This window comes from Sprattus sprattus (assembly GCF_963457725.1).
Source record: "Sprattus sprattus genome assembly, chromosome: 13".
In the NCBI taxonomy this organism is placed as follows: Eukaryota; Metazoa; Chordata; class Actinopteri; order Clupeiformes; family Clupeidae; genus Sprattus; species Sprattus sprattus.
Genome location: NC_137911.1, coordinates 9263505 through 9290519, shown reverse-complemented (window position 1 = coordinate 9290519; position 27015 = coordinate 9263505). Strand labels below are relative to the sequence as shown.

Below are 27015 nucleotides of genomic sequence, written 5' to 3'. Positions count from 1 at the left end.
CTGGTTGGAACGACGAATTTGATCAAGAGGAGCCCAAGGTGTGCTAAAGAGGATGAAAAATGCAGATCTCTTTTTGCCTACTACTTTTTATTTTTCAAAGCAATATGGGAATACAAGGTAAGTTCTACAGGCAACAGAGCACAGCACGAGAGTGAATGGTTGATTTTAGAAGCCCGCGGGTCAAGCGGTAGTGTTTTGGGAAATACAAGTATGTTTTTGTATGATTTTGAGCGCACCATTCATTTTAAGTTGCTCAAAACCCTCGAAGAATCACTTTTTTAAATAGCCTGTTCACCCTGAAAATGGGTGCTGTGTTATCACTCAATCGTGGCTGACGCTGCTTACAATGTAGTGATACCACAGATCCCTTACCTAAAGGCAGTGGAAAGCGCTAATCAAATCAAGTACTTTGGCTGCATTTGTGTCTTAAGTTGAGGTGAATACAACCTGTTTTACCTTTCTTACAACAAGTCTTTCTCGTTATATTAAAGTGACACTTTTCCAGAGACTTTACCCTTTGGATTTAGTGGTCACACTCACACTATCTGCTACCTATCATGTGAGATATTTTTCATACGTTATTGCCTTAGGGCACCCTGCCTGTCGCAAGAATATTGGTGTTGATGGCTGTTTCATCACCACTGTCACCCAGCTGTATTGAATATTACAGTGGTGTGCTTTGAGACTTTTGCAGCTTGAATGACGTATAGGACCCAGACAGAGCAAGCTCATCAGCCAAGCAGTATGGAAAAGCTGAGGCACAAAGGGCACTAAGATACACCCCATACACACACACACACACACAGAGGCACACAGGCACACACTCAAAAGCCTCTAGCTGAAAATGTATGAAGCTTTTCCTTCCCTATTCATTATGGCAAACCTCAAAGAACAGTCACAGCTCTCAGAGAACTTTCACAACCTTTTCTATTTGCTTTTAAGACAGATTAAACATTAAAAACATCCAAATGGATACCAATCCCTCTGCTTGCTGTTGACCATTGTTGTCTTTGTTAAACATTTCTTGGTTCCACCTGTGTACTCAGTATTTGAAGTCATGAAGTATTGTGTTGTCCTTGCCAGGATTGCGGTTCACCAAGAACCCTGCCAATCTCACGGTGACCCAAGGCAACATGGCCAGCCTGGGCTGTGCCATTGAAGGCCTTATGAACGAGCCAGACATCGTGTGGATGAAGGACGGGGAGAAGCTGTATAGCACAGACCAGATGTACATAACTCTGGAGGCCCAACACTGGGAGACCTTGTACAGGTACGCTGAGGAAAATGCTGCTTAATGCTAGAGAGTGTGTGATGGTATTTCTGGATGATGTAGTTCAGGGAAGGGAACATTAGATGTTTGGATAACCTCTAATTTTACATTTGCCCCATTTGGTATCTTTTGTCCTTAACAATGGAGCTTTTCACACTGCAGCTGTTTGAGAGAGGGTTAACTTACCCTGGTTAACGCAGGCATGGCTTCACTGTTCTAGGGGTGTTGGAATTATGTGTTGGTCTTTCCCACACTTAAAGACAATGTCTGTTTTTGATATGAAAATGCCCGGGCTGACATTTAAGTCAAAATGTAACTTTGGCCCATGGAGATCATGGGTTGGGGTATTGACATAGCCCCAAGGCTCACATACGCTAGCTGTGACCATGTGATCTTCTGTTGACATGTCTGTAGTTGTCTGTAGGCCACTAATTATGGTGCTTCAGCATAATGCTTTCAACCTGAGTGCACATCAGTGTTAGAATCCCCTATGTGTTTACAAGTACAACTTCAGAGATTGGCAGCATGTTGGCATGCCATGTTTTGGTGTAAATTTCCTCTGTGTCATAAAGAAACAGTCTTTCTAAAACCATAAATAGGGGCAAAGAGGCTGCTCTCATCTTTGAAGCGCTTTGTTTTTCTACAACATATTAGAATTCAGCATGGAGATGGAGGTAGAAGGTAGAGGCGGTGGGAGGGGCTGAAGGAGTTATTTGAAATGGGGGGGCTGATCTAGGCTGGCTTAATCAGCTTTAAATAGTTTTCTGTTCAGCAGAGCTTGTAAGTAACCAGTCTCAAATTGGGGTTCACCCTGGCAGGTACAACAGGTTCCCACCTCATGATTGAAGGCTGACTGGAATGTGGTCAGCCTCCCTGTGAGGTACCGGCGGGCTGCCGGTAACATGACCCACTACGACATCGGTTGATGCTGTCATTGCCGTTAATCTCTTGCACGAGTGCAAGCCATTCCACAGCACATAGGTCTAAAGTTGTTCTTCTCTCAGGCCCAGTTGCACGTCACACTGAGTCAAAATAAAAGCTCATTCATGTAGGGGGCGCAACCATGTTTGTGTTTCTGTGAAACTCAGTCTGCAAGTGGGTCAAGGCAATGGTGTTAACAAGCATGTACGAATGTACTGTGTCTGTATGCTGTAAACTCGCACATCTGTTTCAACACATTCCACTCTTTTGGGTAGCGGAAGGAACAGAGCAGTATAAAGGTTCTTTTTGTGCCTGGATTAGGAACCGCTTGTGCTACTATGAATTCTTGATGCCCTTACTGTTACTGTTAATGTTTGCTCAGATGCAACTTCGAGAACAGTTTGTTCATGCCTACTCCCTTTCACTGAACCGCAAATGACCTTAAATGTATTTCATATATTCTGTATCTTAATTTTATTCTCAGTATTGCTTGTATTAATGGTTTTGTTAACATCTGCAGTGTAAGGAGCGTGCAGCAGCAGGATGCAGGGATGTACTGGTGTGAGGTAGAGTTACACGGAAAAACCATTTCGTCTGAGCCAGCCTGGATTACAGTAGAAGGTAGTACGCCACTTTTCCTTCATATTCTGTCTACTGCAGTTAAAGTCTTTCGACGCTTTCTGTATGCCATTATTGAGTAGGTTTCTATCCACACTATACCTAAATCCTCCTCTTGTATCTGCTACACTCAAATTTTACACAGAGCTGCTTGATAGTGGCAGCAACAGTGTACTTATCAGACATCTAACAAGGTCACGTATATAACTTTGTCTCTGTGAGGTTTTGGTTACACTTTTAGTCAGTCTACATCTCGCCAAAATGATTGTTCATGCTATTCAGCTGGTGTGTGAGTATTGAGGCCGAAAAAAATCTGTCATCACACCAACCAATCAACACTCCCCTCACTGCCCTGTTAAACCCTGCAGGTGTCCCCCACTTTGTGCTGGAGCCACAGGATGTTGCCACTCTCCCCGGGGTTCCCTTCAACCTGACCTGTGCTGCCTTGGGCCCCCCCAACCCTGTGGAGGTGCTGTGGTGGCTAGGAGGTAAACAGGAGGGGGGCGCCATGTCCTCCCCGTCCGTGCTGAACGTTCCCGGTAAGGCTGCCTCATCCTTTCCCTGAGGTCGTAATTCAACCATGAGTCATCTCCCATATGCTTGTATTGATCTGAATGAATAACTGCAGCAGCATTATGTCAAGATGTTACGGACAGTATCACAAGGCTGGCTCATAAGGGGATGATGAGCTCATTTCTTATTAGTATCTGGGAGACATTTTAATTAGCAGTACTGTACTTTAATGCTTGGCATTAGTTGCCAATTAGCACCTTGTTTGGTGGGGGTTTGAGCTACCTGATTTCAGATTGCTTTTTGTGTGTACCAATAGTCATGTATTGTAGTTGTATGAGGACTGTGTTTAGATATGGCTTTGCAGTTATGTTATTATAAAACACATAATGAGTGGCAGCAGATATTTTGTCCGGAGTTTACTCTGTGGCCATGTGAGAAAAGTTCCTGCTTGTTTTAACAGGGTTAATGAATGATAGGCTGATGAAGTCATATCTGATATCCTCTGAAGTACTAGACTACAGTCTTCACATATGTATTATTTATGTTAACTAAATGGTGTCAAAGGTTACTGTTGCTGGGTGGGAATGATCAGCAGGTTTTTATGGAGCCAGGAAAGTGGTTTTCTGCAGGGTTGTTATGTCTACGCTGGTGTTTGCTGGTAAACATTCCCTAATGGGCATGGCAAGGGCATAGTATAGGTTGAAAAACAGCTATAGGTTAAATTACATCTCTATTGGCCCTATGGATAGAAGGATCCTTTTAAACTCTGAATGGTTTTACACCAGAAATCCCTGTGTTTATGAACGTTGTTTGTCATATATCTAATTATGTTTATTGCAGGGTTCACCAAGCCTTATTTCATGATACCATGTGACAGAAGTGTGGGCCTCTAAATTATCTGGGTTTTGGATTGTGATAATTAAAGACAAACATACAAATGCCAGGCATGTCTTGAGCTGTCTCGGTATAGGAAAAACTTTGTTATTTGTCAGTGTTTCTAGGTATACTAGCTTTAGACACAAACAGTTCTTTCACATCATAAACTATAAGTAGATTGTTTTTGTCCTTAAATTTAAAATAAATCACTCATTTCCCCCCTCACTGCCCTCAGATCTGCACTGTGACCTTGCTGTGTCTGCATTCCTACTGTGGTTGTTTAAAAAATGGCACTCTTCTTGTCTTCCCTTTGGGCTTCCTGCGCAGTTTCCATTACTTTCAGCACTTTCTAAGGCACTGGTCACTAGACATCTGGACTTATTATCTGGATTATTATCACATGTCTTTAAGTGGCCTGTCCCTAACCTCAGCCTGCCTGGGATTTAATTAACCTTACTATAGCTTTTGATGTCTGTTAAATAAATTAATGTAAATATAATCAAATATCTGCCTCTCTGTGGTGTCAAACAATCGCACTTTACAAAATGTCTTATGTCTAATGCGGTTTTGACACCCAAAAATTACTTAGCGTCCACTACTTTTTAAACTTTGGGATCAAAATGATGCCAAAAATGCATGCACAAAACAGTGATGGGCCTTCCTGCTTATAATGCCACTTTAGTAACAGAGGATCAATACGATCTAGCAATATGATCCAGATACACTTTCCATTTTTAAGAGTGGTTGTTTTTCTAGACTTATTAAATCAGTCTGTCTGTCGATCCATCTTACAAATACTCAGCAATGTCAGTGCCGTCCTTAGAAGGAAAGACTGCCAAGTCTGCACCCATGCTCACGTCATGTAGGTGAGTCATATTAGAGGGCAGATACTTGAATTAGGATTTATTATATTAGAACTGTAAAAGGGCTGTAAAAAGGAGCTTTTTGAGGGAATGGCTGACCTCTCTTTGTGAGGTTTTACCATGAAGAGCAGAGAGGATTTCAATGATTGTTCAGCTAACCCATGAGGCAAGTGTAGACAAGTGATGGAGACAAGTTGATGGTTCATCACACTGAGATCAACCAAGTACACTGCACAGAGGCCTTACCCTTAGGCCAATTCTCTGCTAATGTGCTGTATCATCCTTTGTATTTTTCCATATCGTTTGGAATATATTATCAAATAAGATTATCATGTGTACGTGACCCTGAAAATATAATATGGGAGTGTTACAATTGTGTTTAAAGGTGGATTCCAGGATTGTAATCCAAATTGCTTCTTATAGGCCTCTATCTGTCTGTTGTGTTTGTGTGTGTGCGCTCAAAAAAACTCTGGTGTTTGTGCACAGACCTTGACTTGTGCTTCTGGTGCTGAAAACCTTCATTGAGCATTCCTCTTCTCAACACTCGCTTGTTTTTTCTCTTCTAGGCAAAAACGAAAGCATAAAGTTTTACTGTGAAGCCAAGAATGACAGAGGAATCTCGTCGTCCCGCACTGGGACTGTGCACATAAAAGGTAAGGCCGTTGGTGACGACTGTGAAATGTGTTCACAAAATAAAAAGGAACATGAATGAAGATCACGGTGTCTACTCAGCATGTAAAAGACTTCAACGTCAGTTGTAGCATAATATGTTTTGTTATTGTTTACTGTTTTACTGTACTGATGTTTATTGTTTACTGTTGTAAACATTGGTCATTCAATGCTGGGTGTTGTTATGTGTGTATCTTTGTAATGTCCCCTTGTACCTGTGTGTTTGTATACAGTGTTGCCTGATCCCCCCAAAGAAGTGCAGGTGGTCCAGATACTGGAGAGTAACATCACCTTGAAGTGGTCACCGGGGTTCACTGGGCACTCAGACCTACAGAACTGCACCATACAGGTACTGGAGCCGCCATTAACAAATTAAGTCTTTCAGCTACTTATAGTTGCTCGAGCAATCTAGCGACTAATCTGCTTGAGTCCAAACAACCCATTTTAGCAGTTCTGGGATCAGGCCTGGTAGCACATGCTTACAGGTCCTTCGGTCATGACAAAAGGGTTTTGTTGCCAGTGGTTATTTTTGGTTCCATGCTGAAAGAGGTACGTCATAATTATGCTATGTGATTGCTGATCCACTTCAGTTCAATCCCATTGTTGTTGTCTTGTTATTCTCTGCATTGGCTTGTTTGTGCCTCGGAGCTCTTAGCGGCCCACTGCAGACTCATGCAAACAGCTCAGGGGGACAGTAAGCAAGTGACTCAGGTCAGCGCCAGGAAATGTCTTTCGCCCACGCCAGACGGAGTGGCCGGCCCAGTGTTTTTGTTTTTGTATTTGTTAGCCCTGAAGTGTTAGCTGCATTTTTTCCTTCCTCTCTTAGCTTTCAACCCCCCTTTCCCCCAATCCATGTTTCTCTCCACACACACACACACACACACACACACACAAACACATACTCACACACACACACACACACACACGTACACAGGAACAGGAAGGAGTGTGTGTCACAGAGAACTTTCAGATGGTGCGGCTGTGAACGGAATGTATGCTTCCTGTTCCTTTAAAATGCAGATGTCAAATATGTCTAAGACCTCTGGATGGAAGATGGCCCTTCCAGAACGCCCTGTGATGGTGCCACCATACCAGGTAGTGATTGGTGGACTCCAGTGCCACTCAAACTACAGTGTGCGAATCCGCTGTGCCAATGAAGTGGGATCCTCCGCATTCACATCCTGGGTGAACTTTCAGACCCCTGAATCAGGTAACATTAGCGCCTATATTTCCTCATTTAACTTGAGCTTTTAGTTTCTAAACTCAAAGTTCCTGTGGCATTTGGAGTATATCACTTTTTCTTCAATGATAAAAGTGTATTAGAAGAGAGTTCTACTCACAACCAAGAGATTTGCTTCCTTTACAGAGTCAGGAAGCAGCAGCACTTATGCCCCATACACAGCATTAATTTGCAGTCCCTCCACACATTCACACACTGAGGAGTTCACAGCATTTCTGTGCCATTGGTATTTTCTTTTACGGCCAACATCAACCACCAAAGTGGATAAATAAACTCAGTATTTTCATTCAGAAGCATACAATCATATTTATTCCAGTTGGAATTGTCAGTGTTTTTTTGACACCCATATGAAACATTGTGATTCATGACTTCCAAACTATGCACAGCATTACAACATTTCATTCTTGAGTCCAACTCAAATTGCTTGTTTTTGACTTGGTGTGAAACAAACAGAATGGGCCATCGGATCAGTTCCGCTGAGGCTTTAAACATTTCAGGCACACGCGAAGGCTCTCTGTCAATCTGTTTCCGTTTAGCTATGACAGTGGCACTGCCTGTGACAGACACATGCTGGGCCTCTAGTTCTACAGAGGCTTGAGAACACATCCCGCTTGGTGGTCTGTTGTGGATGACTGTCTCTGGGCAAGGAGAAAGAGAGAGGAGGTTGTTTCGGAGGCCCCCCCCCCCCACACACACACACACACTAGGAGCCCCTAGCCGACCAGCTGCGCTGTGTGAGGGGTGGTTGGGTGGGTGTTAGAAGGCTGGTGGTGATATTGGGGGGGATGGTGGGTGGAGGAAGGAGGGGATTCTAATGGTGACCCTGTTTGCATGTTTGTAAACGGGCAGGACTGGCGCTAGTCCAGTGGATTCCAGCCTCAGTGTACAATGGCCCATTGTGCATGGCCCCAATCCATTTCAATGTGCTGCTGCTTAACACACACATGCGTTGGTTGCGCCCTCTGCAGGTAAAGCTCATCACTGCAGCCTGGTGGATTAGGTGCTGGTAGTAACGAAAGAGTGTGTTTGTGAAGACATATAAAAAAAATGTATTGTGTACACAGCATTATAATGGTATAATACTTGTATTGCGCATATGTGTGCTGTTAAGGCTGGCGGACGCACAGTTGTTTTATGGATCTGGGAAAAGGGAAGGGAAAAAAGATCCACGGGTAAAACTGCTTAATGTGTTGAAGTGCCTCGGCTCCTACACCAGCAGGCTCAGGAGGAGCTTCTTCCCTGAGGCTTTGACTCTGAATTATATACCACAGCTCTAGGCATTATTGCACTCATTATGGTCTCTTGTACTGCTCATACTTGCACTTGCTGAACCGTTCATGTTGTTCAGATTTCTATTCATTCATATTGGACATACAGCCAACTATTGGCTGTACTACTATTCAACAATAAAGTTGAACCCAATCCTATCCATTGAGCTGCATTATAGTCATCTGAACTTTTCTCTGGTAAGGGGGTTACTAGAATGTGCCTATACAGAAGAATTAAAAGGACAGATTGGGTGAAAGTTAACATTAGTACTTGAATATTGCAGTTCAAGAAAATGTTTTTTTTTGTTTTCTTGATAGTAAAATGTTTGTGTTGTGTCTATATTAAGTTTTTGTCATTGTGTTTAATACACAGTGCCCTTCGCTGCACCGAAGAACCTGACCTTTGACCTGTCGGAGCAGCAGCTGACCTTGACCTGGGCAGCCCTGGAGGAAGAGGAGCTCGAAGGGCAGCTTCTGGCCTACAAGGTGCAATGGAGTCTGGGAGGAGAGAGCCAGGTACACATCAGCACTCAGTGTACAACACAGTGTGGGATATACAGACTAAAGCTGATACACCTAGTAACAATACATTCTAGTATATATCCCGGCTATATCTATCTATCTATCTATCTACCTGTATATCTATGTAATTATACATAATAACATAATAACATATGAGCCCACAAACTTCAAGAATGTTTATTTTTTTTCTCTAAGTGAAACAGTTACAGACTTTAAAAAACATGACCTCATTTCATTGTACCAATCACATGCTTACACATTTGTGGCATTAAGAGCAATAATCAACCCCCACTCTGTTTGCCTTTAGTGAGAAGGATGAATGAACCACACTCACATTTGGGCAGAATGAGTGGCTTCTTTCTATGCACGCACTCTTTTAGTGTGTGCTTCAAGGGACATTTTTTATGTTAGTTCATCTTCAGTCAGGGAGCTTCTCGATGAGTTCATGTGCTGTATCAAGTATTTTTTTTTTTTTTTAATTTTTTAACTTTTGATAGCATCAAGGCCAGTCCAGCTCTTGAGAGGAAATACATTTTTATACTTTTCTCCTTAAAACAAAATATGGCTTACTATGTTGTATTGTCATTTTGACCATACTTCACTTGAGGTACGTAAAGGTCACCTGCCCCCCTCTCTCTTTACCCAGGATGCATTGCTGTTTAAGGAGAATGTGGCCCACCTATCTGGAGGGGGTCGCTTCTTCAATGCTACTTTCCAGGTAGCAGCGTGTACAGTGGTGGGGTGTGGACCCTGGAGCCCGCCTGTGCTGGTCATGCCTGCCTCAGGTACGTCCACAGCACCGTCAGAAGCTCCACATTCACAAAACATCTGAAGTTTTGGCATTTAAATCCACAACTAAGATCAATCATCAGATCCTTACCTCATTGTCCTCATTCACGTTGTCACATTTGTCACCCTCTACTGAATATCCTGATTTTCTTTTAATGTTACTCATATTAAATATTCTTTTCAATGCCAACTGTAGAGCATCACAACATTCATAATTATCAGACAGATCCTCTCCAACCTTCATGACCGATGGCATTGATACTGTATTTATGTTATGTCTGGTTTGTGTCCATTTGCTTCATGGCTCTACATGTGTTTTGTTAACCCAGCTCTAAACGGAAAGACCCAGAGAGGGCACATGTGGGTGGGGCTGCTGCTCGGCCTCCTGGTGGCTACCATGGTGGGCCTCCTCCTGTCAGTCCTGGTGCACCGCAGGGGCAAGGAGACTCAGTTCGGGTAAGAGCTGCATAAGTGGCATAATAATTTGATTTATAGACCTACAGTACTGTGCAAAAGTTTTAGGCAGGTGTGAAAAAATGCTATGAACTAAGAATGCTTTGAAAAATGTAAACAATAACTGTTTATTTTTTTATCCATTAACATGGTAAGATTGAGCACAGCAACAAGACACAACGTAGTTATACTGCATCAGCAGGGTCTCTCCCAGACAAAGATTTCAAAGCAGACAGGGGTTTCAAAATGTGCAGTTCAAGCTCTTTTGAAGAAGACGTTGAGGATCGTAGACGCAGTGGTCAGCCAAGGAAACTTAATGCAGCTGATGAAAAACACGTCAAGCTTATTTACCTTCGAAATCGGAAGATTTCAAGCAGTGGCATCAGCTCAGAACTGGCAGAAACCAGTGGTACCCAGGTACAGACATTTACTGTCCGGGGAAGTCTGGCCAGAAGTGGTCTTCATGGAAGAGTTGCAGCCAAAAAGCTCTACCCCGACAAGGAAACAAGGCCAAGTGACTGAACTAAGCACGAAAACATAGAAACTGGGGTGCAGAAACATGGCAGAAGGTAGCCTGGATACCAGCCTGAACTCCGCCCACAAAATTTTATGAGTATGACATCGTCAGGCTAGGCAGAAGGTGCTCTGGACTGATGAGTCAAAATTAGAAATATTTGGCTGTAGAAGAAGGCAGTTTGTTCGCCGAAGGGCTGGAGAGAGGTACAATAATGAGAGTCTGCAGGCAACAGTGAAGCATGGTAGAGGTTCCTTTCCAGTTTGGGGCTGCATTTCTGCAAGTGGAGTTGGAGATTTGGTCAGGATGAATGGTGTCCTCAATGCTGAGAAATACAGGCAGATACTAATCCATCATGCAATACCATCAGGGAGGCGTATGATTGGCACCAAATGTATTCTGCAGCAGGAACATAACCCCAAACATACAGCCAATGTCATTAACAACTATCTTCAGCTTAAAGAACAGAAAGTCCTGCAAGTGATGGTATGACCCCCACAGAGCCCTGATCTCTACATCATCGAGTCTGTCTGGGTTTACATGAAGAGACAGAAGAATTTTAGGAAGCCTACATCCACAGAAGATCTGTGGTTAGTTCTCCAAGATGTTTGGAACAATTTACCAGCCGAGTTCCTTCAAAAACTGTGTGCAAGTGTACCTGGAAGAATTTATGCTATTTTGAAGGCAAAGGGTGGTCACACCAAATATTGATTTAATTTAGAATTTTCTTCTGTTCCTTCACTGCATTTGGTTAATTTATGAAGAATTGATGAAAATAAACTGTTAACACTTCCATTTTTGAAAGCATTCTTAGTTTACAGCATTTTTTCACACCTGCCTAAAACTTTGCACAGTACTGTACATCCCCAATCTCCCACTGTAAGACCAGTACAACAACTCCAAATGAATGAGCAGGATGAGGAAATGAATTGGCCTCATTCACTTGGTTACGTGTTTGTAGAAAACAACAGAGAAGAAAAAATTGTGACTGCACTGCTATAAAACGATATTAAACTTTGGAATTGACATCCTAGTTAATCAGTGGAGTAACATTTGTTTCTCTGTAAATTGCTTTTCATTTCTAAGCACAACTCTTATAAACCAAGAGTGCACCTTTACTTTTGTAGGTCTGTCTTCAAGCCACCCGGGACAGAGAGCACCGTCACTTTCACAGCGGCGAGGTCTTTCAACAGACAGTGTCCGGAGCTGCCAGAAACCACCTGTAAGTTTTCTACGCTGGCCCCCATCACAAATAAGGGCACCTTTATTTTCACTTGCTTGTCTCTCAGTCTAGCTGAGCGGCTGAATCTTTCCTCTGTGTCCCCCTAGTGGATAGCCTGGGAATCAACGATGACCTGAAGACCAAACTGCGAGACGTTTTGATTCCAGAGAGACTGTTAACACTCGGCCATATGCTTGGAAAAGGTTTGTTATGCTTGCAATGCTCAGTTTGATGCATCAGACAGTGGAAGTAATGAAAAAAATCCCTATTTGGCTATAGGCTGTGATTTTGTACTAGAATTACTGTAAGTGGGCCTCCAGTTGTCCCTGTGTGTTTATTCAAAATACTAATCACCCTTGAAAGTGCTGATCAAGCAAAGACTCATGTTGAAGAAATACTTTACAGACTGCTGGTCCTTGGTGACATGTGATGTGTCTAATAAAAATGGCATTGTCGCATGCCATGCAATCTTTATTGTAGTGAACTGTCCTTGGCTGCAAAGGCCTAAGGCATCGACTCGACAACCCTGGTACAAAGACTTGCTCTCTGTTGGCAATGAACAGATGTCTTGTTGGAGGTGAAAGAGGGACATGTATCTTATGTAGCTCAAACTACAATTCATTATCTGTATGTGTGTTTTGGTAGGAGAGTTTGGGTCGGTGAGGGAGGCATTTATCAAGATGGAGGACAGCACTGTTCAGAAGGTGGCGGTGAAAGTTCTCAAGAGTGAGTCTGCGTTCAAAGCCTTCCACAGGCTACTGATATCAGAAGCACAGTGTCTCCCCGGGGTATGCTTTTCAATTTCTGCTATAGCAATGCCATTTGCTTAATTTTTTGTTTATGTTACAGATGACATCAGTTCTTCAAGTGACATTGAACAATGCCTCAAAGAAGCTGCCTATATGAAGGATTTCCATCACCCTAACGTCATCCAACTCATAGGTTAGTCCATATTCATGATGGAAACGTTTTAAATCAGACGATTAATGTGCCTAATAAGATTAAGCAAACTTTCAAACCGTGCTAGGACCACTCATTTTTTTCTGGATAGAAAATGGAATATGACCAACAAAACCTAAATATGATACAATTTCAGCTTCCCCTGTGATCAGTTCAAATTGAAATTAGGTTATGAAGACACAAATGAAATTGAAGGACAGTGGATTACAGCTATCTCACTCAAGCAGTTCACGGACACACACTGGGAGAGATAAGGTCAAATTAGCCTTGAGTCTGTCAATGTCCTCATATTTAACATAACAAACCTTTTTGTCTGTATGATTTGTGTCTTTCACTCAGGGGTGAGTTTGCATCGCCGCCCTCAGCAACGACTACCCATCCCCATGGTGATTCTTCCCTTCATGAAGCACGGGGACCTGCACACGTTCCTCCTCATGTCTCGCCTCGGGGATGAGCCCTTCGTGAGTGATCCTGTTTGTTTGTTGTTTGTTTGTGGTCACTAAAGGAAAACAGTCCCCGACATACTAAAGCATACAGCCCTGAAACCCTTAAGGAAATAAATACTAAAATGACCTCCTACCAGAATATTACTTCCTGTTCCCTCTGTGTGAAATATTGACCATATCTGGCCTCCCTTGATCAAAACGCTTCAGGATATTATTTCCTTTTAACAACCTATCCATTTGGATGCAGCAATATGATAATAATTTCCTGCAGGCGGCAGTGAACTGTTTTGGAAATTCAGTGAAGGTTAGGTGGAAGCATAAGTGCTTGAGTCAGCCTGCCTGTCTCTCTCTGTGCTGCAGACACTATCGCTTCAATCGCTGATCCAGTTCATGCTGGATATTGCTCGGGGGATGGAGTATCTTAGCAGCAAAAGCATCATCCACAGGGACCTGGCTGCTCGAAACTGCATGTAAGTTAGTTCAGTGAGGAACCTTACCATGTAAACAAACATTAATTGTACTGTTCCCTGAGGTCTTCTGTTTTTTTATGTTCATATATATGTATCTCTAAATGCATATAGTTCATCGACTCTACATTCAAATCTAAACAAATGGAATTGTGGGCATATGCGCAGAGTATGTACGTAAGAGTTTCTCATCCATATCATCCTGTCCCTGCATTAAAGAAAGACCTCTTTTATGATTTTAGGCTAAATGAAAGCATGACTGTATGTGTGGCGGACTTTGGCCTGTCCAAGAAAATCTACAGCGGTGACTACTACAGACAAGGCTCTGTGTCCAAACTGCCTGTCAAGTGGATTGCACTGGAAAGTCTGGCTGACAACGTCTACACTACTCAGAGTGATGTGGTAATCATCTTTATACAAAAATATGCTCAGATGCTTACACACACAGTGAGTGTTTTCCGTTAGGGATTGACTTTGAGTAAATTGTCCGATACGCTAAATTTGCCACCAACTATATTGAAGCAGGAAATATTTACAACATATTAATATGAGAAATGGCCCTTTAAGTATCAGATTTCTTCCACCAAAAATGAGTAATGAACTCAAGTAATATGTACGAATACAACCAGAGGGCAAATCCATTACTTATTCAAAAACTTTAGAACATATTTAACTGGTGTACTAACATTATAAGACCACTGAAAATGAAAGATTTGATCCCCTCCTCTCATATTTTTCATGTGGCTCCCACAAGTAAGTCCCACTTAAATGTCATCAAAAACAATGGAATTTCCCTGTATGAAAGCTCCTTGGCAACACACAAACTGGTCTTCAGTATTATTAAATTTTCTCATAACCAAGAACAAGAACAGCTATTTACAATTTTGTATTATGCTTTAGGGTAAAATTAACAATTGTCTTTATATAGAAAGTTTTAATTCAATTCTGATTCTTCCTAATAACTTCAATTAAAATTGCTTAACTGACTTTACTAAATGTGACTGAAGATGTTACATGTGACTGACATGACATATTTCAACACCAGCCCTATCAGCACAGATAGCTGACCTGTGGTTTACTTTGCTATGGATAAGTTACACATAACCTCTCGTAAGAGAATTGTGAAAGGCACAAAAAAAATCAAGATGGAAGGCTAAGCAATAGAATATATTTATGTTTTTAGTGTGAAATAACATGTGGACTATACTTTTTTTCCCCCAGTAATTACATATATTTTAAAGCTGTCTTAAATATTACAACCATTGAGAACTCTTACACTTAACTCTACCAACCCAGGCTTCAAGCAGAGATATGAAAAGTGTTGGTTTGTGGACTGTTGTTAACTGTGAGTGGAGAAGTTGTAATGTCAGTCATACTATATTTATGTAATTACAGTAAATAACTGTTTACTTTGTTTATTACAAAGATATATTTTTTTAATTGCGCTAGATGCTAGGTTTTACTTCAAGTAGTTCGAATTAAAGTTGACAAGACAACTTTTTGTAATGTCAGTCACACTTCAACTTCCACCACAGCACAAAGAAGCACAAGACAAATTGACATTTTGTTAATGTTAAGGAGTGTCTCTCTCTCTCCCCCTCTCCTGTCTGCTCAGTGGGCATTTGGAGTGACCATGTGGGAGATTATGGCCCGTGGGCAAACCCCTTACCCTGGGGTGGAGAACTCTGAAATCTACGAGTACCTCATCAAGGGAGAGAGGCTCAAGAAGCCTCCAGACTGCCGCGATGACATGTGAGTAAATATGAGTTGAATATATGTCTAAAGGTAAAGGTCACGTATTTAGGAGATGCTTTTCTCCAAAGTAACTTACCCCATGATTACATGTTTTGTATAAAATATATTTCACCTTTACGTTCTATGTGCTTGATGGAAGTTTTGCTTTTGTTAGCAATAGAAGTCACACAGAAGAAATGTTGTGCCTGTAAGTGTCCAGTGCGACACCTGTTTTACCATCATATTTACTTTGAATTGAATTCTTGGCTCCATCTTATCCTTCAAAATACACCAGAATATGCATGGGAAGAAATATACATGCTTTTTTACTCTCGAGGACAGCTAGAGATCCTTTTAATAAGACAATTTCATGAGTTCATTTTAACTGATTACTGAATCAATGTAGTCCATCAGTATCACTAAATGCATGTAGCGGTCTAACTCCTAGGTCTGTCTTTCAGTTATGAGATTATGCATAGTTGTTGGAGTCCCGTGCCCAAGTGCCGCCCCAGCTTCCAGCAGCTGATCGACCAGCTGGAGAACCTTTGGGCCGGGCTCTCTCCATCACCCTCCAAGGAGCCGCAGCTCTACGTGAACCTGGAAGGGGAGGACCTGGATGGGGGTGCGGAGCAGGTGGCCGGGGCCTCCTCTGGTCCTGCGGCTGGGGTGTCCTGGGGTGTGCCCTGGCAGTGTGTGGGCATGGACGAGGACGAGAAAGACTGGCTGATGGTGTCATCAGGGGCAGCGCGGGCCATTGGTGGAGACTACCGCTACATTATTGGTCCCCATTATGGGCTGGACGATGAGGGCAGGCCATCTGATGGACTCTCGGAGGACATCAGGGACGAAGATGAGGATGCAGTCATTAACGTTTGAGTTATTCAAAAACATGCTTGTTTGTTTATCATTGTTGCCTTCATTTCCACCTCATCTGTGGACAGTTAATACACATGTGGAAGGACTGGAGACACGTTGTGGACACATCCAACAGCTGTGATTACAAAAGACTTTACATCCGTAACTGACTTTTAATGAAATTGAGGAACTGTGTCGAAGATTTTATTGATTTTTAACAGATGTCTCCTCCATACTGTGAAGGAGAACATACAGAAGAAACCCTCACAAACAACAAACATGCTGCTGTTAACACCGTGATAATAATGACCGTACACAAATCTCAAGTAGCAAATTCATTTTCATACTGTTTATAATAAAAGTTAAATGTAATTTTTGTATGAACCGTAGACTGACTAGTGGCACATTTTGGCAGGGTTAACAAATATAGATTACTAATGATATTGTAGCAGCGGGGTTCCACTATTTGGAACATTGTCATGGGTGTTAAGCAAACTTTTGTGGGCCTTGACAGCATCCTAAATGTAAAGTTAGCTGCCGCTTTTTCATAAGTACTGTAGATATTTAGCCATGGGCAAGCAATACTACTACTAATAATAAAAATAGCATGGGAACACATTTCTAATCATTTGAAGCTCTCACACCCAACAATTAATGTCATAACAAGGGAGATTGTCATTTCCTAATTTTATAATGTTATTAATATTAATATTTAACCTTGTCCTAAACTCTGTGTGGACAGTAAATGCAAATTCAGGTTCAATGACACAATTTTGAAAGATTGCTATCTTGTGCGAGTGACAAAGTTCCCAGCCTAGTTGAAATAGTTTGGATGGAACCTGCATTAGTACAGAACCTATTCCATAGCATTCCATATGGGATATTAAGGGAAGTGTATTACTTTATTGTCCTTATTTTTCTATACTGTGTTGCATGTCAAAGGGCCTGATGTTTATGAAGGAGTAGAGGTGAGACAAGTCTCTATTTAAAGACCAGTTCTGTATTTCGGCCACTTGTCTGGTGCGGAACTATCCATTTATGAAGTGATGATTAATCGTCTGCCTCCCTTCTTTTTTTTCAATTAATGTAATGATCATTTTTAGTTTATAAGCTTTGTTTCAGTGGGATGTTTTCCTATTATTCTGGGCTACATCAAAGAAAAATAGAAGCTTGCAGAACATTAAGCTTGATGTGTCTATTACCTTGATATGAGAAGTCCTAAAATGCTTGCATCTGGCCCATATTCTGAGATTTAGTAACTGCTGGTCTTCAAAACTCTTGTTGATTTATTTGCTGAAAGTAAAACAGGATGAAGTTTGGATTACCGGTGTACTTTCACGTTTAATTTATGTATTTATATTGAAACCCACCCCCTTATAAATGAATAACCATGTTGCTGGTCTATGTTACTGTCAAAAGAGAAACCGATGACAATCCAAGTCTCATCCAATGTACTTGCAAGAGATGTACAGGACACTGAGAAGAACTGAAAAGTTTCTATTGTTAAATTTCAAATCACACTAGGACCTATAGGTTGAACATTATAGGACTCAAATGGAGTAGGTAAAGGTCACAAAGCTTAATGGCTTTCAAAAAATATGTGCCCCTTTAACATAGCTAACTGAGCTGTAATGCCATTTGAGTGATGATAGTAATGTGATCATTCCAACATTTTCAGAAAAGGCAAGTCTTTTTTTATGCATTACATATAGTCCAACTCCGGTCTGATTTTCCAGGACATGTTTTTAAAAAAACTGGACTCCCTACAGAAGGAAAATTGAACAGAACCCTGTACAATCCTCTCAACCAGTCAATTAAAGTTGACTTGGATGATACTCTTCACATATCTTTGTTATAACCATGAATAATATTTTACATGTTATCATAAACTCACGGCGAGGGAGTAAACAATTTAAATGTTGACGTGAAATGGTTAAGGCCATGAAACTTTGGTATCTTAGGTGATGTGTTGAAGATGTAATGACCATAATGTATGAACTGGTAATGTCTGGGATGCTCTACGTCAGTGGTTCTCAAACTGTGGTACGGCTCCCTCTTGGTGGTACTCAGGCAGTTTTCCCATTTTTTATGACTTGAAAATTAATCATTAAATATATATTTAAAAAATCATTAAAACAACTAGATCCCAATCATTTAAGTTTGTTATTTATCTGAGCCATGCTCATTTTTCTGATCAGGCATTACAGTGAGGTAATAACACTATTGTGGTGGTACTTGGAAAGCCAAATATTTTCTGAGCTGGTACTCACGGTGAAACGTTTGAGAACCACTGCTCTACGTAATTGAAACAGCCGTGTGCTAAATATATATCTATGGTCCATTAGCCTTATGCTGAATATATGTCTATGGTACATTACAGCCTTATGCTGAATATATGTCAATGGTGCAGTACAAACTGTGAGTGGTCACAAAACTTCCATATGTTAAAGACACAACTGTGGATATTAATTTTTGTTTTGGACATGAAAAGATCAGTTTTCCCTGATATCTTGATTCTTTTTTTCCAACTTGTTTTGTATTTCTTTTCAATTTTCATGTCCACTAGTGGGCAACCAATATGAAAATGAACAGAACGGTTTGAAATCATTGTATTTCAATTATGCATTTTTGAAATCTAAAAACAATTTAGTTTTTTGACAGGAAAAACTACATATTTTCACCTAAAACTTAACCTGACCTTTGAGGCAAACATTGTTGATTTTTCATAGTTTTCAAAGGGAAAAGCTCTCCTCATGTGACAGCTTATGCCCCCAAAAATATTTAAGGTTTTGTTATGCTGCACAGCATTATGAGAATCAATAAATATGACTTATGACCCCCGATACCGATAATTTACATTCAGTTTTGATAACTCATTTCAAAGACAGACTACAAATGGACTTTGAAGACCAATGGGGAACCATTTGTAGCCTAGCGTTGCACACAGAATGCAGGATATTCTAGGTACAGATTTACACCAGATACTTGTCAGCTTCAGGCTGGTCAATTTTGCTGGTCTGAACCCGGGCACCATTATTCCCTCCCTTCCATGCACCCACTGGATTTTTTTAAACATTACATTGTTATGACAGCCACTACATGAAGGCAGTCAGTCATAAAGTGTTTGTCAAGGTTTTGTTCTTCTTCTTCTTGTACTTTTCCCCCCAGATTGTTTTGGTCAAAAACGTCATAGACTTACATATAACTCGTTATGCTTGTAGCCCAACATGTCTGATATTGAAACATAAGGTTTGTGTTCCTAGGCATGAATTGCCCTTGATGCTAGCACTCCTTACAGTGGGGTAGAGTCAAAGCACTTTTTGGGCAAAAACTTGTTGGTTTGCCAATAATTCTCACATTTTTATGAAACGTTTGCATCTAAGAGGTATTTTACTCTAGGTCATTACTAATCATTTGTGGATTGGTTCTACCTAGTGAATACTGGTCAAAGCAAAAATCTGGCACTTCACTAGCCGATATCTTGTTATGTAAAGGTTTAAGCACAACACCCTTGGACCCCGATGATGCATAGCAATAGTACCAATCTTATTCTCACGGAATTCAGCAACAGTTACTTCAAAATGGAAAGCACACTTTATTTGTTTGATCTTTTGTTAATTTGGTCATTTTCACTTACTACGCCGTAACATAAAAGAATGGGAATGTAAAGGTTAGACATGCCACCTCAACAACAGTGTATTAAAAGTACAAGCGACCAGTTTTTCCAGTGGATACAATCAAAAGACCATATAAGTGCTACCTATGGATCTTTAATGCAGTGGATCCTGATGGGTGTATGATCAGAAGCCATAACATTTCAGGCAGAAACACTATATTGATCAATTTCACAATTACAAGATAAAATGATTTTGTTTAGTTTGCTCTATCTGTCAAAATGTTGTGGTTCCGCGCTATAAACAGAACAATGAGTAGGCCGCTAAAAAAGAAATGGGCAGATGCTTGGCTAAAATGCTTCAGAAATACTTTTAGTTGTATAACCAAAATCAACTCGAAATTGAGGCAAGGTGTCTCCGAAAGCAGATGTCACTATATGAAGTGGATCTCCATAGACCAGGGCTGCCCAATTTGGGGCCCGCGGGCCAAATGTGGCCCGCGCTGGATTTATTTTGGCCCGCGCTCCGGTCAGAATTATAGTTAGAACGTCATTCGTTAGACAGCATTTTAACCCATTTTTAACAGGGTCTCTGTTTCAACGTCATATTTAACTAAGACTGGTTGCAGTTCACTGCTTGGCCACAGTTTTTACATTGTTTCAGATGGGTCAAGGGGGGCGCTATTGACCTTTTGTCAATACAGATCCATATCTATGGTTATCTTGTTGCTATGCTAGCTAACTAGCTAGCTTTTACCTTAACCTTAAACGATTTAAATGGAAGAGCTCCGTTTGCATGAAATGATAGCTAGTTATCTAGCTGATGTTATAGTCTTCTCAACTTACATGTATAATGGGAAAAGGTAGAACAAGTTCATATTCATGAGTTCAAATTCACACATGTCAACACGAGTTTAGCAACTGCCAACTGTAAGTACCTTACTTATGTTTGTGTAAAGAATGTTGATATGAAATATGAAATCAACCAGTAGTCAATGTGCAAGCTCTCTCTCTCTCTATCTGAGTTGGGGCAGTCTGTCCTTAAGTTGAGGTCAAGGCATGACGCTCTCTTGCTACAAGTTTCACCTGTACGTGTTAGCTTAACAAATGTTTGTGGAGGTAGCCTTTGGAGTCAAGTGCTGTCACGGCGCTTGTTTCCACGGCACAGCTTACGCGTAACTGTTATATCTTTCTCTTTTGACGGATACAAATAGAAAATAATGGGAGTATTTCCATCGAAACATCAGCAGTCACTCTTGTTGCCTGCAATCATGTTTATTAGCCTTTAACTTGCTGTTAGTTGATTGGCCATTATAGAAGTCCCCTACCTATCTTCCCTGTGTATACTAATAGATTACATTAAATTAGTATGATATGTTAATAAATGTTTCTTTTTTTACCTGAAGCAAATGTTATCTTTCCCCATTATTTTCGTCTTGGAGTATACCAGAATGCTTAATTTAGGCCTACATGTTAAAATAACAAAATAATCTGGGGGGGATACCCCCAGACCCCCCTACAGGGGCTTGGTTTGTCACCTTTTTTAGCCCTTCTGAGTTTGCAGGTATGTATATTAATGGTAATGTTAATTGGGTACACATATGCAATACATTTCAATATAATGGGACCTGACCTAACATGAAACTCTGGTTTTGGCCCGCGGCCCTCCACTCCGATTAATATTTGGCCCCTGACGAGAAAGAATTTGGGCACCCCTGCCATAGACGATAGGCTAGGACTTTGGACTCTGGTATATGCCTCGAAGCTTTGCTGTAGAAAATATGGGGCATGTCAATTCTAAATCCTTGCCATTATTGTATTTTCAAAACCACAAACAAGACCATTGACTTTAACCGACAGCTTTGCCATTTTCTCCCTGATGTGGCTTTTCATTAAACTACGTTCGCGTTATCTTCAAAAATCCTCCGGTGTCACAAAATGGCGCACACTCTCTAGAAAACAGGCTATAAGGGGCTATTTAGGGATGTGTCAATATAGCCTATAATGTAAAAACAAAGAGTAGTAGGCTGCCAGTAGGCTTTTTACAAATTAACGTTAAGCTGCCATGGTAAATAGCTTCTCCAGATCACCAAATGTTTAGGACCAGCAAGTGTTCGAAGAGGATTTTCCAACTACCATCGGACTACCTCTGGCTTATTGGAGTAGGCCTACCTATTGTTCACCAGTTGTTGTCATAGACATATATGATGTCTATGGTTGTCATCACCTCCAGGTGACGTAACATTTTTATTCAGTTTCCGAATAAGACCTAACCTGATAGGCTATGTCCGTGGACCAAAGGCCCCTATCGCCGCACCAAGTCCCTCTGTATTACCATGCAACTGATTGGGCGTTTCTCGCTTGTATACCATGCGGTCAACTCCTGAATGAGCAAATGCCCTGAAAGAGTGTTACCTGAAGTTGCCATTCTCCTACCACTTCATTTCAAGAGCTGCGTCATGAGAGATACTAAAGCAATTTACGATGTGTGCATGGACATTTCTTTAGCCAGTGTAAGTGTGTAAACGGACCTTTCAGAGACCGCTGTTGTCAGCCGTGGCGCACCATTTTTCAGCTCATATAGCTCTAACAATATGTCATCGAACACAACCATTTGATGCTGACCCTGCATAAATACATCCAGGCTACAAAGCTTAAGACGCAAGACTTACGTGAAAACAATGCGAAAGACTACATTCCGATTTCGTGTGTGTCTATTCTACAGTTAGCACAACCAGTGGATTAGCCTCTCCACTACAAACTAACAGCCTTTGGATCATTTATTTGCAAAAACGTGGGACCTTACACACCGAGTTCCAATGTTGAGGTTTGAACATCATCGAATTGCTCCAATTGTCTGAGCCTGCGCAAACATGGTGAACGTGCCACCGCTGGAGCTGTGACGTATTCTACGACAGCACGTACGCTTTCTTCAGCTGGGTGAGACGCACACAGTAATAATGTTCGAAGTGGGGGAGAGAGAGAAAGGACGATCAAGGAATTCAAGAAGAGACGAACATTGTCCACATTGAAACATTCCAATTGGCAGAAGGTAAACAGTTGATTTGGATATAGGGATGTCTTCGAGAAGATAGATTGGAAATGGATGGACCACGTGCGTTACGTATTCTCGAAAACCCCAAAGCTTTGCTGGTCTTCCATCGTGTTGGCTTAGGGATCCACGCGCCATTCGGGTCAATTGCAGAATGCACGCGCTAGTATAGGAGGGTAGTGCGAGGCCTGTAGCCACATTCAGAGCTGTTGTATGGGATACATGAGGCCTTGTGTTGTTGTATTAATGTTGATGTGAGTATTGCAATGAGTTTAAATAGCCACCCGAATCAAAATATATGCTGTTCAATGTCTTATTATCCTCTAAATGGTAGAAATATTATGGTAAAAAAACACTGCAACCGTCATAACATGTCATAAGCTAGCCATACCAGTTATTTTGATCATTGCTTTGGGGAAGTATAACTGTTACGGCGGCCTTCTGGGATGCCTGTATGTAAATGTGGTGCTCGGATGAGGGTCTTGATGACATCTGACAAGTTGATTACAACAGTCATATAATTGGAACTAAATGTACACTTTCTGAAGATGTTGATTTTGCAAGCACAGTGTTAAGATTAATTATGAGTGAATGAATGAAACGGCTTCAATACATATTTGGCCAGATGGCGGTGGCGCAGTACTGTGGTATATTCAAGAGTGTCTTCAAGTAATAGCTTGTCGAAATAGGTCTTTTTTCAGACGTTTTCAACTCTGTAGTCATGCGAAAATAGTCATGTTAGAATGTATTACAATCGTTACACGTTAGAGCGCTAGTGTTTATGCTTCTTGTATACACTCAATTTCCAAGACAGTTAGTGTCAAGCTAGCAGTGACAGGTTAGATTTCCTATATCAAAGAAAAGTATTCAAGAAGTTAAGTATGCCTTTACTTCTGAAGCAACAGTGCAAATAGAATTATGTGTTGTTGTAAAGCGTCTTACCTGCCCCTCAAGAGGAAATCTTTAACTACATCAACTACTAAAACAAATATTATTTCTTATCAACACGTAGCCTACAGATGCCGATGTAAGCAGTTGAATTTATTTAATAAACACTACATAGTGGTGGTTAGCCAACCACCATCTTTGTATGTCATGTTGAATGAACATGTTCATTCATTGAGGGAAGCAATAAGAACATTCTGGCATTACTAAACATTCAAAACTATGTTCAAGAGTTATGGGCTGCAGACGTTTTGATGAGATTCACCGTTAAAGGACAATACAGTTTTGTGTTATTTCCACTTAAAAATGGTATCACATTACATAATTTGGAAATAAACGTCAGAATGTCTCCAGGGGGTATTCCACGTACGTGGTTTAGCGATAAACCTGGAAAGGTTAACTCGGAGTAAGTGGTAAACTTCCTAATAGAAGAGCCCTCTGACGTTGTTTTGCTAGGAGAATTAACCAATGGCGGTTCTTTTATTAGGAGTTTTACCACTTACTCAGAGTTAACTTATCTAGGCTTGTCACTAAACCACGTACCTGGAAGACCCCCATGTAGACTTGTAAGATGCAGTGTAAATGGAGAGATGGTGTTTGACTTTGTATGTGCATGTTTTGGTCAATTTGATTTCACAAAAAACAATTCACACATTTTAACTAGAAGGTCACTTGGAGAGTGCAGACCTCCGTCAAGGCCTAATGCCCCACCTCGCAATGTTAACGAAAGTGGAAGATAATTAGTGGATCAACCCCGTGATCTGGATTGCTCCCCTCCACCAAGTTTCATTAAAAACATCAACAATTCATACATCTTAAAAGATATCTATGTAATATGTTTGTCTCTTTCTGAAGACTGATTGATTTCACTGACATATCTACCGATCCTACAATAGATAAACAAAATGTCCCTTTTGTAACCTACTTCATGTTTTTTGGCTACATGGACCAGTGTCTCATAAATGTATCTGGCTTTGGGACCCACAATTTACCATGGTTGCGACCCAAATATGATGGTCGAACAAAGCAAATGTATTTCTCAAAAACAGGCTAGTAAAAACATATAGGCCAACACAATGTTGTCAAGGCTTTTTAATCTTAAAAGTATAAGCATCATACAGCTGTAGATGCCACTCTGTGACCCATTCAGAATGACATTACAACCTACTTTTGACCCATCATTTGAGAAACACTGGCGTGTAAAATGATATGCCAAAATGGTTGCCTGTTGAAAATTATTTTGGAAATCTGTTTGTGGGTGGTTTCTAAGGGTGTCTGAATCATTTTGTCTTGAAAAAAATAGATCACTTGAACAGATATATGTTTTTGTTTATGTGTTGGGTCACTTAATATAGGCTATACCTTTTTCAGTCACATCAGTAAATGAAAATATGACGCTTATGTTAATCCTTAGATAATTAAATATTTTCATGGCTGTCCGCTATGGAGGACCAAACCTGCCATAATTACAAATGAATGAATGAATAAATAGGCTAAATGTCCACATCCATGCATTTAGACAGAAATAAATGAATACATGTATTTATTTATTCATTTATTCCTTCCAATTTCTTTTTCTTTTTCTTTTTCTTTTTCTTTTTCTTTTTCTCAATATGTTAATGAGATGTGTCAATCAAAAATAGGTAGGCGGTATTTGACAAACCATTGGCTAATCGTTTTCAATGCGTTGTATCCGATTATGTTAGCCTTGCCTTGCTGTCATGGAAGACGTCAAAAGGGCAATTGCCAGAGACTTGGCCAGGCTGGCGTTTTCGTTGAAAACTAAAATGTATATCCAATCATACCTTAGCAACCGCTACTAAGAAAAGAAGGTCCGACAACTTTGAGATCTGAGTAGCATGGCGAAAGTGTGCCTACGGGACTTGTAGATCTGACACAAGGTACCCTGAGAGATTAGAGGGACGCGTCGTTTTTGTTCACATTTCCAAAGCCCAAAACATAGAAGGAAAGTTGCCAGCTGTGGATTAAACAGTGTGTGAGACCCCACTCCCAACTCAATACATCGCAAAATACACATATGTCTGCTCCAAATCAAATGAAGCTGCTTGCAGTTAGCTAGCTAGCTATCTAGCAAACTGCGCTTTCACTAGTTATGATGACTAACTATCTAGTTGAGAGAACATCCCCTAACATAATCGAATACAACGCATTGAAAACGATTAGCCAATGGTGTGTCAAATACCGCCTACCTATTTTTGATTGACACATCTCATTAACATATTGAGAAGAAGAAATAGAAATAGAAATAGGAAAAGGAAAAGGAATAGGACTAGGAATTATTTCTGTCTAAATGCATGGATGCGGCCATTTATTTATTCATTTATTCATTTGTAAATATGGCAGGTTTGGTCCTCCATAGTCCGCGCTAGTTAAAATGAAATTGTGTAATTATTAATTGCAATTAGGCCAAATCGAGGAGACGTAATTGAATCTACTTGTGACCGAAGGAATGTGGTTAAATCATATTGTGAGATGCCTGGTAATCTATACTTTAGGTCAGTTCATCAAGAGACTTTTGTTGCTGGAAATCATTTAAAGTGGTCTTGTTTTTCTCAGTGATTTTATTGAAGGGTGCGCATGCACTTACCAACACATTTGAAGCTAGCTGACTGCTCTTTTGTCTTACTAGCCTACCTGCCTTTAAGATCGTAATGTAGCATTGTTTGCAGCTTAAGAGATGCAACATTGAACAAACCCAGTGCTGGACACACAAACGTTATGATCATTTGCAGATATAATTTCCACGTTTTTAGCTATTTATTTTCACCATACATTGAGTCTCATCAATAGTTCTAAATGGATGGTTGTTGTGGCTAAAGCCCAGTCAATCGTTCCATAACTCTCATTGTTATGCTAGCATATCCCAGCATTCTGTTGAGCCTTAGCTTTGGAATTTCACCGCTAGCCCAAATGTAGTGTATTGGTACTAAAAGCTATTTCACTATTACAAGTGTCATACGGTCAACATTTTATTGGACCTGCTTTATAGGTGTACAACCGCAACATTTTATTGATGTTCTAAACAGCACAGAGCAATAGGAAATTCACCCAAGCCATGGTATAAATAAACAATCATAATAAAACCATAATACAACAGTTGTCAAGCCAGCTAGCTTCTAACAGTGCCAACTCTGCTGTTTTTGTTCTTCACATGGCAAGTCTGTTAGCTAGTTATCTCAGTAGG

The 27015-nt window shown here is 40.7% G+C and overlaps 2 protein-coding genes across 2 annotated transcripts in view; both read left to right on the top strand.

Annotated features, from left to right (window-relative positions):
- Positions 1 to 16452, top strand: tyro3 (TYRO3 protein tyrosine kinase). Its single transcript, XM_080850355.1, has 19 exons — positions 1 to 117; positions 1084 to 1270; positions 2712 to 2812; positions 3178 to 3348; positions 5628 to 5714; positions 5964 to 6079; positions 6751 to 6940; positions 8612 to 8754; positions 9407 to 9545; positions 9879 to 10005; positions 11644 to 11738; positions 11846 to 11941; positions 12384 to 12464; positions 12588 to 12680; positions 13038 to 13159; positions 13505 to 13614; positions 13854 to 14013; positions 15227 to 15363; positions 15807 to 16452. Exons 1-19 carry the CDS (start codon positions 60 to 62, stop codon positions 16219 to 16221), a joined length of 2628 nt encoding a protein of 875 aa, XP_080706481.1. The 5' UTR covers positions 1 to 59; the 3' UTR covers positions 16222 to 16452.
- Positions 16453 to 22800: 6348 nt separating this feature from the next.
- Positions 22801 to 27015, top strand: part of mgaa (MAX dimerization protein MGA a) — a 34667-nt gene continuing 30452 nt past the window's right edge. The window contains exon 1 of the mRNA XM_080849593.1: positions 22801 to 22865. The gene's annotated coding sequence lies outside the window, so the exon portion shown is untranslated. The remainder of the gene's footprint in view (positions 22866 to 27015) is intronic.